We start from the raw sequence: 13689 nt of genomic DNA on the forward strand, positions 1-13689 counted from the left end.
GAACTCAGTGAGTGCAACTTCGATTGCAGGGACCAAAAAGAGACTGGTTCTTGCATCCCATGGACAGTCCCTGCAGTGGAAAAGGGTTTACTGGTTGCGGAAGCCGTATTGTAAGAGCGCTTTGCATGCACCTGACCCACCCAGTTTCAGCAAGGTGTCTGAACCAGCAACTTCACACTGCAGCCGTGGCAATACTTGATGCAGCACTTGCCACCTATTAAGACCATTTCCTTGACTTTCAAAGTGATACTCGGTACTCACAATAACCTGTACAGTATGTTTGGAATGCATTCACCTCCAAAAAAAAAATTCCTCCGAATATTTGTCATCATCATGCCCGTAAATAAGTCATTCTTAACTAAACCTGAGTGACCGATAAGTATGAAGGGGAGCAAAAGGGAAATAAACACAGATTTCCAGGCACTGGAAAAGAAACAGGAGAACAAATATTGCTTTGACCTTGTCCTCTAGGTGCTAGATTGTTCTCTCTCTCTCTCTCTCTCTCTCTCTCTCTCTCTCTCTCTCTCTCTCTCTCTCTCTCTCTCTCTCCCTCTCTGTCTCCTTTGTGGCTGGTTTACAAAATACCAGCACATGTGACTGCAACGTCTGCACTCACAGAGTTGTAAAACTAGTTCTGGCATCAACTAATGGCTTTTTGTGTGACCTGGTTAGCTGAGTACACAGTCAGCTTTGATTTGAGGAGTGGATCTTTGTTTTCTTAATGTAGACATTCCTTGTGTAAATATTTAATACATCATCTATATGCAAAAGAACAGGTAAGTCCATATAGGTTCATTCATAAATTCAATTTTCAGCCAGGCATATGTGATATGGATTAAATGCTAAGAGGTTATCTTATCTAATGCAGCTAATAATGCATTCAGCTAATGATTATGTTATTACCTCTAAGGTAATATGACTGTTAGTATTGTGAAATTGATTGACTACAGTATTATACTTAGACTTTGTCTGTGATGTTATATTACACCAACGGGCAGGAATTACTTGACTTAGAATATCAAGATAATGCCAACGCTTAAATGCATTATCATAACATTTTTTTATAGCTTGGGCATTTTTTTTTTTATCCCATATTAACATTCATAGTTGGTTTAGGAATAGTTAATATTTCATCTGGCATTCCTTTGACCTGTGTTTATCCCGGTAAAAGTTTTGATGAGGACGAAAGCTCTTTTTCCAGTACCGCTCTGCTTTCATTCAGAAAGTTTTACACATGAGCGTTTCCCAGTGCAACAAAAGTTTTCTGCTGGTGGCCACTGACCAGCTGAGGCAACTGGGGGTTAAGTGCCTTGCTCAAGGGCATCCCAACAGAATGGTTGAGGCAGGAGAATGCATTACTTATTCATTTCATCTCTCAATCCGGTGTGGGGATTCAAACTAGTGGCCTACTCACAACCCCACTTTTCTAACCAAATGAGTTCTGAGCTGCTATCTGGCTCTTGTCATCCTAGATTTTCCTGGGTCTATTTTATGTTTCCCCTCTTCACTAACTTTTTGTCTAAAGAAACCACAAAAAGCATTTTTTCATATAAGAAACTAAGAGGAGGGTGATCCAACCGGTTTTTCATTGTCATGTTGCTCCCCCATTGCACCATTCTTGTGTCGTGAAGATAGCTGCCATCAGTGGCTTCCTTGCAGCAGGTGACAAACATTGTGACGCAGTGCACAGTGCAGTTTACAGTGTCACCTTACTCTCTTTCCATTGTCAGCTTACACCTCAGGAAAGAGAGCACCTGTTCATGCATTTTAGCCCTATTATGGGAGCTGTGTACTGTGCTGTGTAATCTTCTCAATCTGTACAAAAATAAATAAATAAATAAATACACAAAATAAAAAATTCAGCTTGCAAAAGATAGGGTTCTTCCCACATATATGATTCAAGACCAGTTGGACAGCTTTGCATGGAATGCATGAGCACATGTTGTCAGGTGTCATGTATTAGTGGTGTCTCACCAGTGACAATGATTTTCTCAGGAATTTCCTCTTCCTTTAAACTCTCTTCTCTTCTCTTCTCTTCTCTTCTCTTCTCTTCTCTTCTCTTCTCTTCTCTTCTCCTCTCTTTTCAATGTGCATGAAAAACCGAACAGCTCTGAGACATCCAGCACTTAATGTTAGTGATTGCTAGTGAATAGGTTTTTATCAGCATAATCACATTCACCTGCAGTGTGTGCTGTAAGGGTGCGGCTTGGTGTGCAAAAGTTAGTTGGAAAACTGTAGAATTTCCACATCAGCAACAGAGTTTGAAGGCTAAGGTGCAGCTTCTTCCCAGGCACTGATGCAAATAATGGCTTTGGCTGCTCTGCATTATATAATAATGACTAACCCTTTCTCATAATAAAGTGAATATCATATGAAATAAACTTTTAATAGAAATAGTGTTATCTTACAGCAGGTTGGTGGTAATGCATGTAGTTCAACAGTTCCAGGATTAAACTTTCTGTCCGGACAGATTGGCCATAGGAAAAAACAACAACAACAACAAAAAACGTGTTTGTTTGTGTACCTGCTTGACAGAGAGAGAGAGAGAGAGAGAGAGAGAGAGAGAGAGAGAGAGAGAGAGAGAGAGAGAGAGAGAGAGAGAGACATTATCATATTAATGGCCGTGCAGGGAGGTGTCATTGGTACACTTGGCACATGAATAATGTATTGCAGTGGGAGGAAACGGTTTCGGGGTTGACCCTGTAGTCACTCGCGTGCGTCACGTTACTGGACAGGAGGACGCGGGGTGATCTCAAGAACAAGGACATGACTTGAATGGCTAAGTTTCACATTCACTGGGAATCGCACCGGGAAGAAGTTTTTCATGCACCGACCACCAGGTAATACACAGACTCAATCCCCTTTAATTAAATGGGCTCGTTCATTTACAACTAGGATTTCTGAACATGTGCTTGCAATAGAGCTTTGTAGGCTGGACGCTTGGTGACTGGAGTAGTCCACTTTGCTGCTCTAAGATGACTTTTGTTGTTTTGTTTTTCTTCCAAGAAGTGAAATTACTCTTGGGTCACTCCGTAGACTAGGCTGCTGCATGGGATCCGACTGAAAATACTGAGCTCGACATTGAACTAATTGTAAAATGTCACAATAGCCTCAAGTAAACTGTTGACATGTGTTTCAAAATATAGCTTACCAAGAAACAAAAATCAACTCCATTCCATTGCAGAAATTAGAAATTGCCAAGGCTGTATCTCAACCCATATCATCAAATCTCTAAAACTTTTTTGGCCACTTAAAATTAATTTCGATTGAATGACATCTGAGCCTAATCTACATTTTGAACTTATTTCCTATATTTTGCAACATATTCTAAATTATACTAAAGAAGGCTTGGGCTGTGTGGAAAATGCATTTTTGCCGTCTTGTATCTTCACTGTAGGCTATAGGCTCAACTAAATGTTCTCATTAGAAAGCCTAGGCATGCAGATTGCACATAGCCTGCGGATTACAGTTGAAAATGTGATGATAGTCCATGAGGTGTATGCTTCATCTAGTCAGCTTGCAGAGGGGATGAAGTGCCACCTGTCCTCAGAGCGAGGCTTACAACACTTCTCCAGTCTATCTTTACTGTCATTAGTTCTGTGGCTAAACCCTACTTGTTGCAGTGGCAGGCAACCACAGAGTTAGTTTTATTTTCACTGGTGTGTTGACCCTCTTCACTGTATTCATAAGGGAAAACCCAGCGCTGCTCCCTCCGCGATTATTTACCCCACTGCTGTGTGCAAACACACACTGCACTGTTGCCCTTGACTGAAAAGCAAGTCAGGTCCCGCCGGTATCGGTCGAGCCTGCAGTCTGCTGGGAAAGAGGAGTGGAGGGAGGAGGGACGTCCGCTCCTCAAACGGGGCTCAAATCTCAGCCGGGCTCAGGCAACACGAGGTGACCGGGCAGCCAGGTTCCCAGCACCGCACTGATCCGCACCGTCGTGCCCCGTGACCCTGTTGTTTCACCTGCAGGCTTTCAGCACGACTGCTCTCCGATTATTGATCAGATCCGGATTTAAAGTCAGAGTTGGAGACTTGTAATCCAGGCCCCCCTGACGGGTTTTCCAGATGGCCCTGCTGTTAACTCCTAGATCAAGGATTTCACTCTGATAATACAATTTCACAGCTGAGTGTCCATATTCACCTGCTGTGCCTTATGGAGAAGTCACCATTCCTATAGTGTGTGTGTGTGTGTGTGTGTGTGTGTGTGTGTGTGTGTGTGTGTGTGTGTGTGTGTGTGTGTGTGTGTGTGTAACGAGTTAATCGTGGGCCTGTTGCACATGGTCTGTCTCTAACATCATGTAGGGCTGGATGAAATGAACAAATCAAATATCACAATATTTCTGAGTCATCTCAGTATTGTAATGATATTGCTGGGGTGCTGTATCAACAGTGTGATGATATTGTAAGGATTAAGTTCACGTTCAAGTACAATATCATAGTTCACAGTCTCAGAGGGCTTTACATGCCCTCATGTTTTCAACAAACAGGAGGACACCCCCTTGACTAAATCCTCATGACAGGCAAGGAAAAAAAACTCCCCCCAAAAAAACCCAGCTGAACAAGGAAAAAAGAATAAATCTTATTAGAGCTATAGTTATATTGGTAAGCTGGTTCAATACCGATTTTAGTATTGTAATCTATTTCGATATTTATTTTGAACAATCATTAGCAATGTGGATATGATGACCAAGCAAGTAGAAGGCAGTCTTCAAAACCAGGAAAAGACAACACTTATGTCATATCACAATATGGATATCCAAAATCCCATATCTAGTCTCATATCACAATATCTATAGGCTATAATGTCAATATTTTACCCAGCTCTATAAACATGTATTATTTTGTTTCATAAGGCAAAGTCACATATAATGGAAAAAGAGTCATTCAAGCAACGATTTATTCATTTAATTTGTTTACCACACATAAATCATCAGTCTGTCGTTCATTAATCTGTTTAAAAGAATACATATCTTGTAAAGGTATTTTGTGTAAAGTAGAACAAGCCTTGAGCAATTACTGCAACCACAGTGCCATCATTTGTTCTTCCCTGATATGCAAATCTCTAATCCAGGACAACCACAAAGAGAAACACAGTATGACGAAGGCTGACCTGCTTAATCAACAGGCTATCAAGATATCTACTACACACCTTCCTCTGTACTTGGTGACCTGTTCTATTTTGGACGAAGTGGGTGAAAATCTGATAACCACTGCACTCTTCCTAATTGTCTGTGCTCTTAGGGTATATGAATAGATTGGGAATAGTGCTTGTCTTTACATGGAGCTTAGCCGCTGCGTGATTTATGGCCAGTGTCCTTAAAGAGCCTCTCAAATCCTCTCCTTGTGTATGTTAACATTTGCTTACCAGACTTCAACTGTTTCCCACTGTGAGATGAAAGCCCCAACATATAGTATGTCATCTCATTAGGGCTAAATCCAACTCCTCCCCTCCAACATCACTCTGGTTTGCGGTGGATGACATAAGTTCAAGCCCTTTTTGCTGCAGCCAAGATAAGAATCCATCCTCAAGGCAAAGACCTATAAATGCATAAGAGCAGCTGAGATGTGTTGAGAAAATGTGCTGTGGTTTGGTGAACGTGTCTATGTGTAATTTTATCTGCATGCGCATTTTGATGAGTTGTCATGAGTTATCTGCACTGATTTGTGTGTGCTGTGTGCATGTGTGTGTGTGTGTGTGTGTGTGTGTGTGTCAGAGGGTAATGAGGAAGCCCACCTAGTTGAAAGTACAATGGGAACATATAAGGATATCTCTCGTGAGAGCAGGCTCACAATCTGATCATTGTGTCTCTGTTTCCATGTGCATGTGTTTGGGTTGGATTGGGTGAGGCAAGATTCTATCGGGTTTCTGCTGCAGTCGGAAGCTGGCAGGCTGAGACGACAATGCTCTTTGTTTCCTTGAATGTTGTAAGACATGTTGAACCATTGTAGCATTTGAATCTGAGGTGTTAGCATTTAAGTAATTGATTCAAATGAGACATTTGAAATGCTCACACACAAGCCTGCCTTAGAATAGGGGCTGGGATACGGTATTAGCCCCATGAGGCGGGCTGATGATGGGGCTTTCACTGTTACATCTGCACAACTTTAAATTCTGTGGTTATGTCACATTACACAGAGGCATAAGAGTGCTGGATTGTAAGTCAGCACGCTTCATAAAGAAAGTACAATTCTTTGCAACTGATGCTGCAGAGCAACTATTTGCTGGGACAAGTGGATAATTAAAAACACAAGCAATAAGAATGTTGAATTTATCATATTTATAGGCAGCATCGCTTTCCAAGGGTTTTAATATATATTTTTTTTATCTGCATTTTTGAGTTAGATACTTTGCAGTTACAGTTGCTGCTGATATGCGTCTGTATAGAACTGGGGCTGGGTGATATATCACTAACATCATAATATGAGAGTAGATATTTGGGATTTTGGGCATTGTAATATCAATATGGTGTAAGTGTAGTCTTTTCCTGGTTTTAAAGGCTGCATTACAGGACAAGGATGACTATTCTAGATGTTATATTGCCTCTACCTGCATGGTCATCACATCCACATTAGTAATGACTGTGTTAATAGCTTATGAAAGCATAAATACTCATCCAACAACCCTAACCCTATCACAATAACGATATTGACGTACTCAGTTGCATAACAGGTATAAGTAAGCATATTCCTTGTCACAACAGCACAGATTCAATTCCAGCTCAGGCCCTTTGCTGTCTGTTTTCCCTTCTCTTAACCCAGTCTTTCCTGTATCTCTCTCCTGTCATGTCAATAAAGCAGAAATGCTAAAAAAAAAAAATGTTCTGAAAAAAAGACGTAATATTTGATTTCATCTGCCTTTGATTTTGCACTAATTTGATTTGATTGTCTTGTTCACCCTCCTCCTTTCTACTCCTCTGTTAGAGCAGGGCATGGCCGGGAAGCCGTTCCGAGCCACCTTCATCTGGAGCAGCATCATCAGCAACCTCCAGTCTCACGTGGAGGTCAAGCGGCGGCGCCACAACCTCAAGTCCTATCATGACTGCTTCCTTGGCTCAGAGGCTGTGGATGTGGTGCTGGCACATGTCATCCAGAGCCGCTTCTGTGGTGACGCAGAGGTGCCCCGCTACAAGGCTGTCCGACTCTGTCAGGCCCTGATGGACTCTCGGGTGTTTGAGCCAGTGGGCACCAAAGTATTCGGCAAGGAAAAGAGGCGGGCCACATTTGAGGACAGTAGTTGCAGTCTGTACAGGTTCCTGAGCCCAGCATCCAACTCTGTAGTACTGACCAATGCCAACTCCCACTCCACCAGCACTATTGAGAGTGGTTATGACTCGCCAAGCATAAACAGGAACGAGAGCAGCTACAGTCCATCATGTACACGGTACAGACCCAAGTTGGAATTCATTGATTTTGATTTATTTCAAACATGTAAAAGGAAGGAAGGAATATTTCCAGATGTGATTTTTATTTGTTTTATTCTCCTTCCTCCTGACAGCAGATCAAGGAGTTAATCTCAAATCCATTGTAGCTTTAGAGTGGGTTTTAATGTTCAGCCTAATGCACCTCTGAAAAGCAGTGAACTGTGGACCGAAACCCCTGAGGGATTTTCATTTACCGCTTGACTACCACTAATATCAATCCCTTCATCATCGTACTTCAAATGAAACAAATTTTGAAAAAGATTAGTAATGAGAGAGAGGCAGAAAGTGCTGCAATCCAAGTCACTGTCAGGTGCAAAACTCTGCATCTGTAAATTCACAGTCACCCCCCTTCACTCTGAAGCTGGGAAAGCTAAAATTCTAGGAACAAGTGGTTAAGATGGACAGGAAGCATTACCCATGGTGCTGTCACATGGCCTCTGCACTTTCTATTTGCACCCCCTTTGATCTGATGTGGTGCTGAGGATGACAGCTTTTGACTGTACCAGGGAACAGGCCTGATGCCGCTAATCTGTGTCTGGGAGATGAAAGATAGAGAGGCTGTTGTTTAACAAAAAAAAAAAGAAGAAGAAAAAGAAGAAGTAGAAAAAGAAGAGCTGTATGCTGTAGCCATTTGAGCAAACCCTCTGTTATTTGCAGTGTCTTCATGGAAATAATGTTGCATAAAATAGAACTTTAAATTACCTGTCAAGAATGGATTAAGGAAATTGAACAGCTGTTTAAAAGCCAATTTTGTCAGCCTTATTTGTGTGGTTTCCTTTGATTTTAAGTGAATATAATCAAAACAGCACCAATTTTGACTGAATTACAGGCACTGGAAAACATTTGGTGCAAGATGTTACATTTGTTCCAGTAATAAGTCAATTTTTTTTTTCTCTAATCATGTCTTCTGATTGCTGCCATTATGTGACTCTTCAGACAAGAGGTACTGAGCTACTCCACCCACTCGCCCGTAAAAACAGACAAATCACTGGAAGATGTTCTTGGAAACCTCAACCTGAGCTCAACCATCACGCCTCAAATGATCAATCTTGGACTTTCACAAGAGTGTAAGTCGTGCTCCAACTAATGATGCATGACGTAACATGGACTCCGTGTTTTCATGTTGCTGCTCTAAATCCTGTCCCATAAGGCAGGAATCACTGGGATTGTGGCAGATGTTTTTCAGTGGCGTGTGTTTGTGTATTCACCATCTTTGTATGTTTTTTTTTTCAGTGGTGGATGAGGTGTGGCATCAGCAGGCAGTGTTTCGGCTGCTCCAGCTGATAGAGCTCCCCCTGGTGGAGAACTTATTGGAGGTCAAGGACAGCACTCGGCCGCCTTTACGTGGCATGGACAGTGACCCGGACCTGTTGTACACGTCAAGCTACCTAGACCGAGAGGTTCTCAAGGCCTTCAGTGAAGCACAGTATGCCTGCTAAACCTCATAACCCCGCTAGAATGATTCTTGTTGTTTATATTCTTGGTGTCTTGTCTTCTGTAACTTGTACTCTTCAGGTTTAAGGAACAGTTCATCCAAAAATTAAAAATTAACAGATAAAGCGTCTGTGTCCAAGAAATACACAAGGAGGTGGCGAGCACAACTCCACTGTGGCCTTTTACACAACTGAAGTCAATGGGACTTCATATGATCCAAGTCTACTGAAGCCAAATAATCACATCCTGGATGGAAAAGAAATACATGGTATTCACACTGTTACTCAGTGCAAACCTTCATCATAGCCTTCAATAACAAAACAGTTCATACTTACATACTTCCAAGCCTCACACGTCCACATTCGGCCCAACAAGAACTTGCAAAAGTACAGAGCAGAACGTGGATGTGCCAAATTTGGGTGCACTTCAGTGTCAGCTGTTTGGCTATCAAACAACTGAAGAGAACGAGCACATCTATTTAGAGTTCCAAAAAGTGTGAAAATGACAACAAAATTACTTTTTGCAGCCTGATACAAGTCGAAGCCAAATTACAAAGACCAAACCACCTTATTTTGGATGGTAAAGAGTTGGTCGAACCTCCATTTTTGGTGTCATACATCTGTTTGTCGCTTCCCTGCTAAATAGCTTGACTATCTCATTTGACATTTTTTGGGAGAGCATGTCCAAAAATCAGTCAGTTGTCGTGTTAGCTGCTGCAGTGAAAGGTAAGTTAGGGAGCCAGTAACCAGAAGTGCCTGACCGGACGTCTTGCACAAAAAATAAACCAAACGTTAAAGTAGCTGCATCCATATTTCTGTTAAAAATAAGGTGGATATGTACGCTGTTTTGTCCAAATCTTAGTTATAGCCTTTGATTTAGTTGTTTTGCAGAGGGCTACTACAGGGTTGTGCTCACTACCTCCCTGTGTGTGGTATTGATAAAGACTTCACCGATGTTTCCATTGGTACAGGGAGTAGATAGTGACAAAACTCTTATTTTTGGGTGAACTGTTCCAGGATTAGTTCATTTTTTGATCTAAACCTGCTATCTGTCTCTTTCAGGAGGTGTTCACTCTGTCTCTGCTTAAGTTTGGTTTTTCTGTTGGTTGGATAGGTTTTGTTCAAACCCATGAAAAGTCACTCTTCCCTCAGGGCTGATGAGTGGATGTCGGCGGCCGTGGACTGTTTGGAGTTTCTGCCAGATGAACTGGTGGTGGACGTCAGCAGAGGTTTGGCCGGTTGCGCTGACGACCAGTCCGAGTGCAAGAGGCTGCTCTACGGGGTCCTGGCACAGCATTACGGACACACACAGCACCCACCTCTGCTTAGCAACCACTTTTTCGACATCCACTCTGGCATCTCTGAACTCCTGGGTAAGAGGACAGGCTGTCAGAGCTCTTTGGTGTGTGTTGTTTGCTGCTGGGGTGGGGACACCGAGGTTTTTATAGTGATGCAAATAATGGCACCTTCCACCTCAGTTCACCAGTTCTGCTCTTAAAGTTCCTTCAGCGTCATTTGACTGCACTGCTGTAAATTTCCAACAAGGCACAAAAGGGCATTTGGAATTTGACTTTTTCAAAGAAAGTAAAAGGTCTCTTTAATTCCTAATGCCTGATATTTCAGGTGGGCAGTATACATGACTGGAGTGAGTGAAACTACATTAACTTTAAACCCTCCACTTGATAACACCAAGTGCTGTGATAGCACATTGATGTTAACAGAATCACTGAGCAAAATATTGATTTCGTGTGTTGACTCTGCCATTACAGTTAGAAAATCTCAAAGCTACTTCCTGGTACCAACATAGAGCTGGCTCATGTTAGTGTGACTTTTATCGCACTGCCTGCTGTACACGACTGCAATTCCCTCGTGTATACCATAACTCCCTTAAGCAGTGCTCATTGCAAAAAGCAGTACAGACAAACAAAAAAACATGGAAGAAGTGCTCCTAATAATGTGTGGCTAGAGAACTATTATTTGATGCATGGTGACAAAACATCTACCATAATGAAATGAAGCATTTTTTACATACATACATACATACATTTAAAAAAAAAAAAAAATTGGGCAACATTTGATGCACTACATTACTTTATAGCATATAGCAGGCTTCCATGATTTCTACATGACTTGTCATATTCATGTTAGTCTCACTGTTTCTACCCCACAAACAAAAGTTATATCAAATTATGTGTATTGTTAAATAAAGATAATGATGAAAATTAGTCTTTTTTTATCATTATTATTATTATATGGCCTGCTTTTCTTCATGCTTCTGTTTATTGATCCTGGTGTTTTGTGTGTTTATTGTCAGTGAATGGAAAACAAGAGCAAGCTCTGGAGGCTCTGCAGCTCAGCCTTAAGCTGCAGGACTCTCGCAGCAGGGAGGAGCTACGCAGGCTCCTGAGATTCATGGCCATTGCAGCCAAATCACACGAGGTCAAACTGCACAAAGAGGTGAGCACTTTGTGTGTGTTTGTGTGTGTGCTTTTGTATGTGCATGTGTACATTTGATCCTTTTTAACCCCAGATGCATCTCTCAGGTTGAGAACAGAATGGCAGTAAAAAGGTCTTTCTCTGGTGCCATCGTCTACAGCAGGAGACTCCCCAAAGGAAAGGTGGACTTGATGGTTCTGTTCATGTTGGATAACTACTGTGATGTGTTTAAGGTGAGTTTAATGTGTGTGTGCTGTCTGGTGCAAGTGACATACCTGAATTGGCATCTCTGGAAGAACTGAAGACCTCTGGGTTGATCAATACCCGTTTACACAAGTTGTTTTGAAACACGGTTGCAACTCACACACTGGAATGTTCGCTCTCTTTTCCATCAGATTCCTGTTACGTTGCACAAACTGGTCAGCGACAGACTGAGAAATATTGTGAAAGGGAAAGATCCAGAAGTGATAACAGGTTTGGAGGATTTTTCTTTTCTTTTTTTCTTGTATCTGTTTATACCCTTCCATACAGCATATTATGATGTCTCCACTGCTGGTTGTGTTTGACCAAACAACGACTTTTTAAATCAGTTGCAGTGAATAAAAGATGACACTCTACCTTCTCTTCTTTGCTTTTCATCCATCTACCTTTCCCTCAGGTTCAACATACTGCAAAAGAGTGAGTGGTAAGGCTTATGTGGAAAATGCACAGAAAACTACTAAAGAGGAACTTTGGTCCTTACTCCAGACGATCCATGAGAACCCGAAACTCTCCACCAGGGAGAAGAGACGGTTGCTGGGACAGTTCTACAAAGGCCACCCTGAGATTTCGTTCAGTACTTTGGAAGTAAATTGTCCAGTGTCAACACATAGCCACAGTAATTTATTTGTCAAACCATGTTTGTATTATATTGTAAAAAAAAAAAAAAAAAAAAAAAAAGACGAGCATAAGAACAAAGGCTAATGTGATGTAAATGATGTGAAGTAGTGCAGTACAGGTGGATTGTATTTACTTGTATGTAAAAAGTTTATTTAAGATGCTGAACATGAATGTGAATTAAGTGTAGACATTTTTTATAAGCTGCAATATTTATGGACATATTTACTTAGATCATTTCAGGATCCGTGACGCTCACATGATGTATTGTCTGTCAGTGATTATCTGAGACTTTTTTGAAAAAGAACAGAGTGTTCTGAGAGCTCTGATGTTTTCTCAGTGCAATGGATCTGGACAATACTCGGTGTCTGCAGGCACCATGAAGAAGGCCCAGTGTCTGCATGTCCTTGTTCAATGAATGTATTCTTTATGGCTGCACAACAGGGACAGCACCGGGAATGAAGATGTGTCGTGGTTTTCTGTGTACAGTAGTACAATTGTGTCTTGGAGGAATCTTTAGATGGAAATTGGAACCTGAAAATTTGAAAGTCTGATTTTGTGCTGTTGTAAACACTCGGAGACATCCATCCCTCCAGGTTTCCATGTTTAATGCTACAATCCAACGGAGCAGATGTTTGTAGCTCGAAAAAGCTTGTTGTTTTCATGGCATCTTCAGTTTTCTGTATAAAATCAGTGCATGTTCCTTTTTATTAATTGCCAGGTGACTAGAAAAATCTCTAACCCTAAACAACAGGCATCTTGTTCACGTTTTGCAGGCTTTGATAGATTCACAGGCATTGCCTAACACTGACACATTAGGAACACAATCTCTTCATGCTAATGCAGAGAGAAATCACATTTCATTTGCATTTGACATCTGGCGTGTGATGTAATTTATTCCCAGAAAACAAGACAGTATTCAGCCCTTCTGGAGGAATTTCCTTACTTGTGCTGCCTGTTGACAATAAACAGCTGTTTGTGTGACAATAGCATGTCCAAATTTCTTGTTTCCAAAGAGGAAAATAAAATACTGCCTGCAGGACTTTCATTGCCCATTTTGACTTATCCACCACAACAGTACAACTTTTTTTTTGGTGGTTAAATCCTGGCTTATAATCTCACATTCTTGTTCATCTGAGAGTGGCTGGATGTTTGTAGCAGTCCCAAAATTAGAAGTTCTTATTCCCACAGTTGATGGACTTGGACATCTGACCGGTCCAATCGATCACAAATTCTGAAATAATTTGTCACATCTGGTGTTCCTTCTGAATGAATGCAGTCTTGGAAATAGTGCTAGACTTGCTGTTTATGAAGGACCTGCTATTTGTCATTATCTGTCAACCCTTGTCTATATTCAGATTTTGCAGGCTACTCAAGTATGCCTTTGTCTCAAGGCATGAGATGGCTAAATTTGAGAATATAGTACAAGGTTCAATTTAACATCCAAAGAGATCAAAATTTCAAAAAGAAAACCTGCACTACAGTGCCCTCTGTCAAATTTCACTTAACCACCTCACT

At 41.4% G+C, this 13689-nt stretch overlaps 1 protein-coding gene across 1 annotated transcript; it reads left to right on the plus strand.

The window, feature by feature from the left end:
* The first annotated feature begins 2740 nt into the window (after positions 1–2740).
* On the plus strand, positions 2741–12234 carry depdc7a (DEP domain containing 7, paralog a). The gene is given in 10 exon segments (XM_030076101.1): positions 2741–2840; positions 6927–7386; positions 8363–8493; positions 8660–8852; positions 10012–10232; positions 11174–11316; positions 11403–11528; positions 11691–11769; positions 11954–12118; positions 12121–12234. Coding segments are annotated over 10 exon segments (1581 nt in total). The 5' UTR covers positions 2741–2824; the 3' UTR covers positions 12168–12234.
* The last annotated feature ends 1455 nt before the right edge of the window (positions 12235–13689 follow it).

Source organism: Myripristis murdjan, chromosome 3, assembly GCF_902150065.1.
Source record: "Myripristis murdjan chromosome 3, fMyrMur1.1, whole genome shotgun sequence".
NCBI classification, from domain to species: Eukaryota; Metazoa; Chordata; class Actinopteri; order Holocentriformes; family Holocentridae; genus Myripristis; species Myripristis murdjan.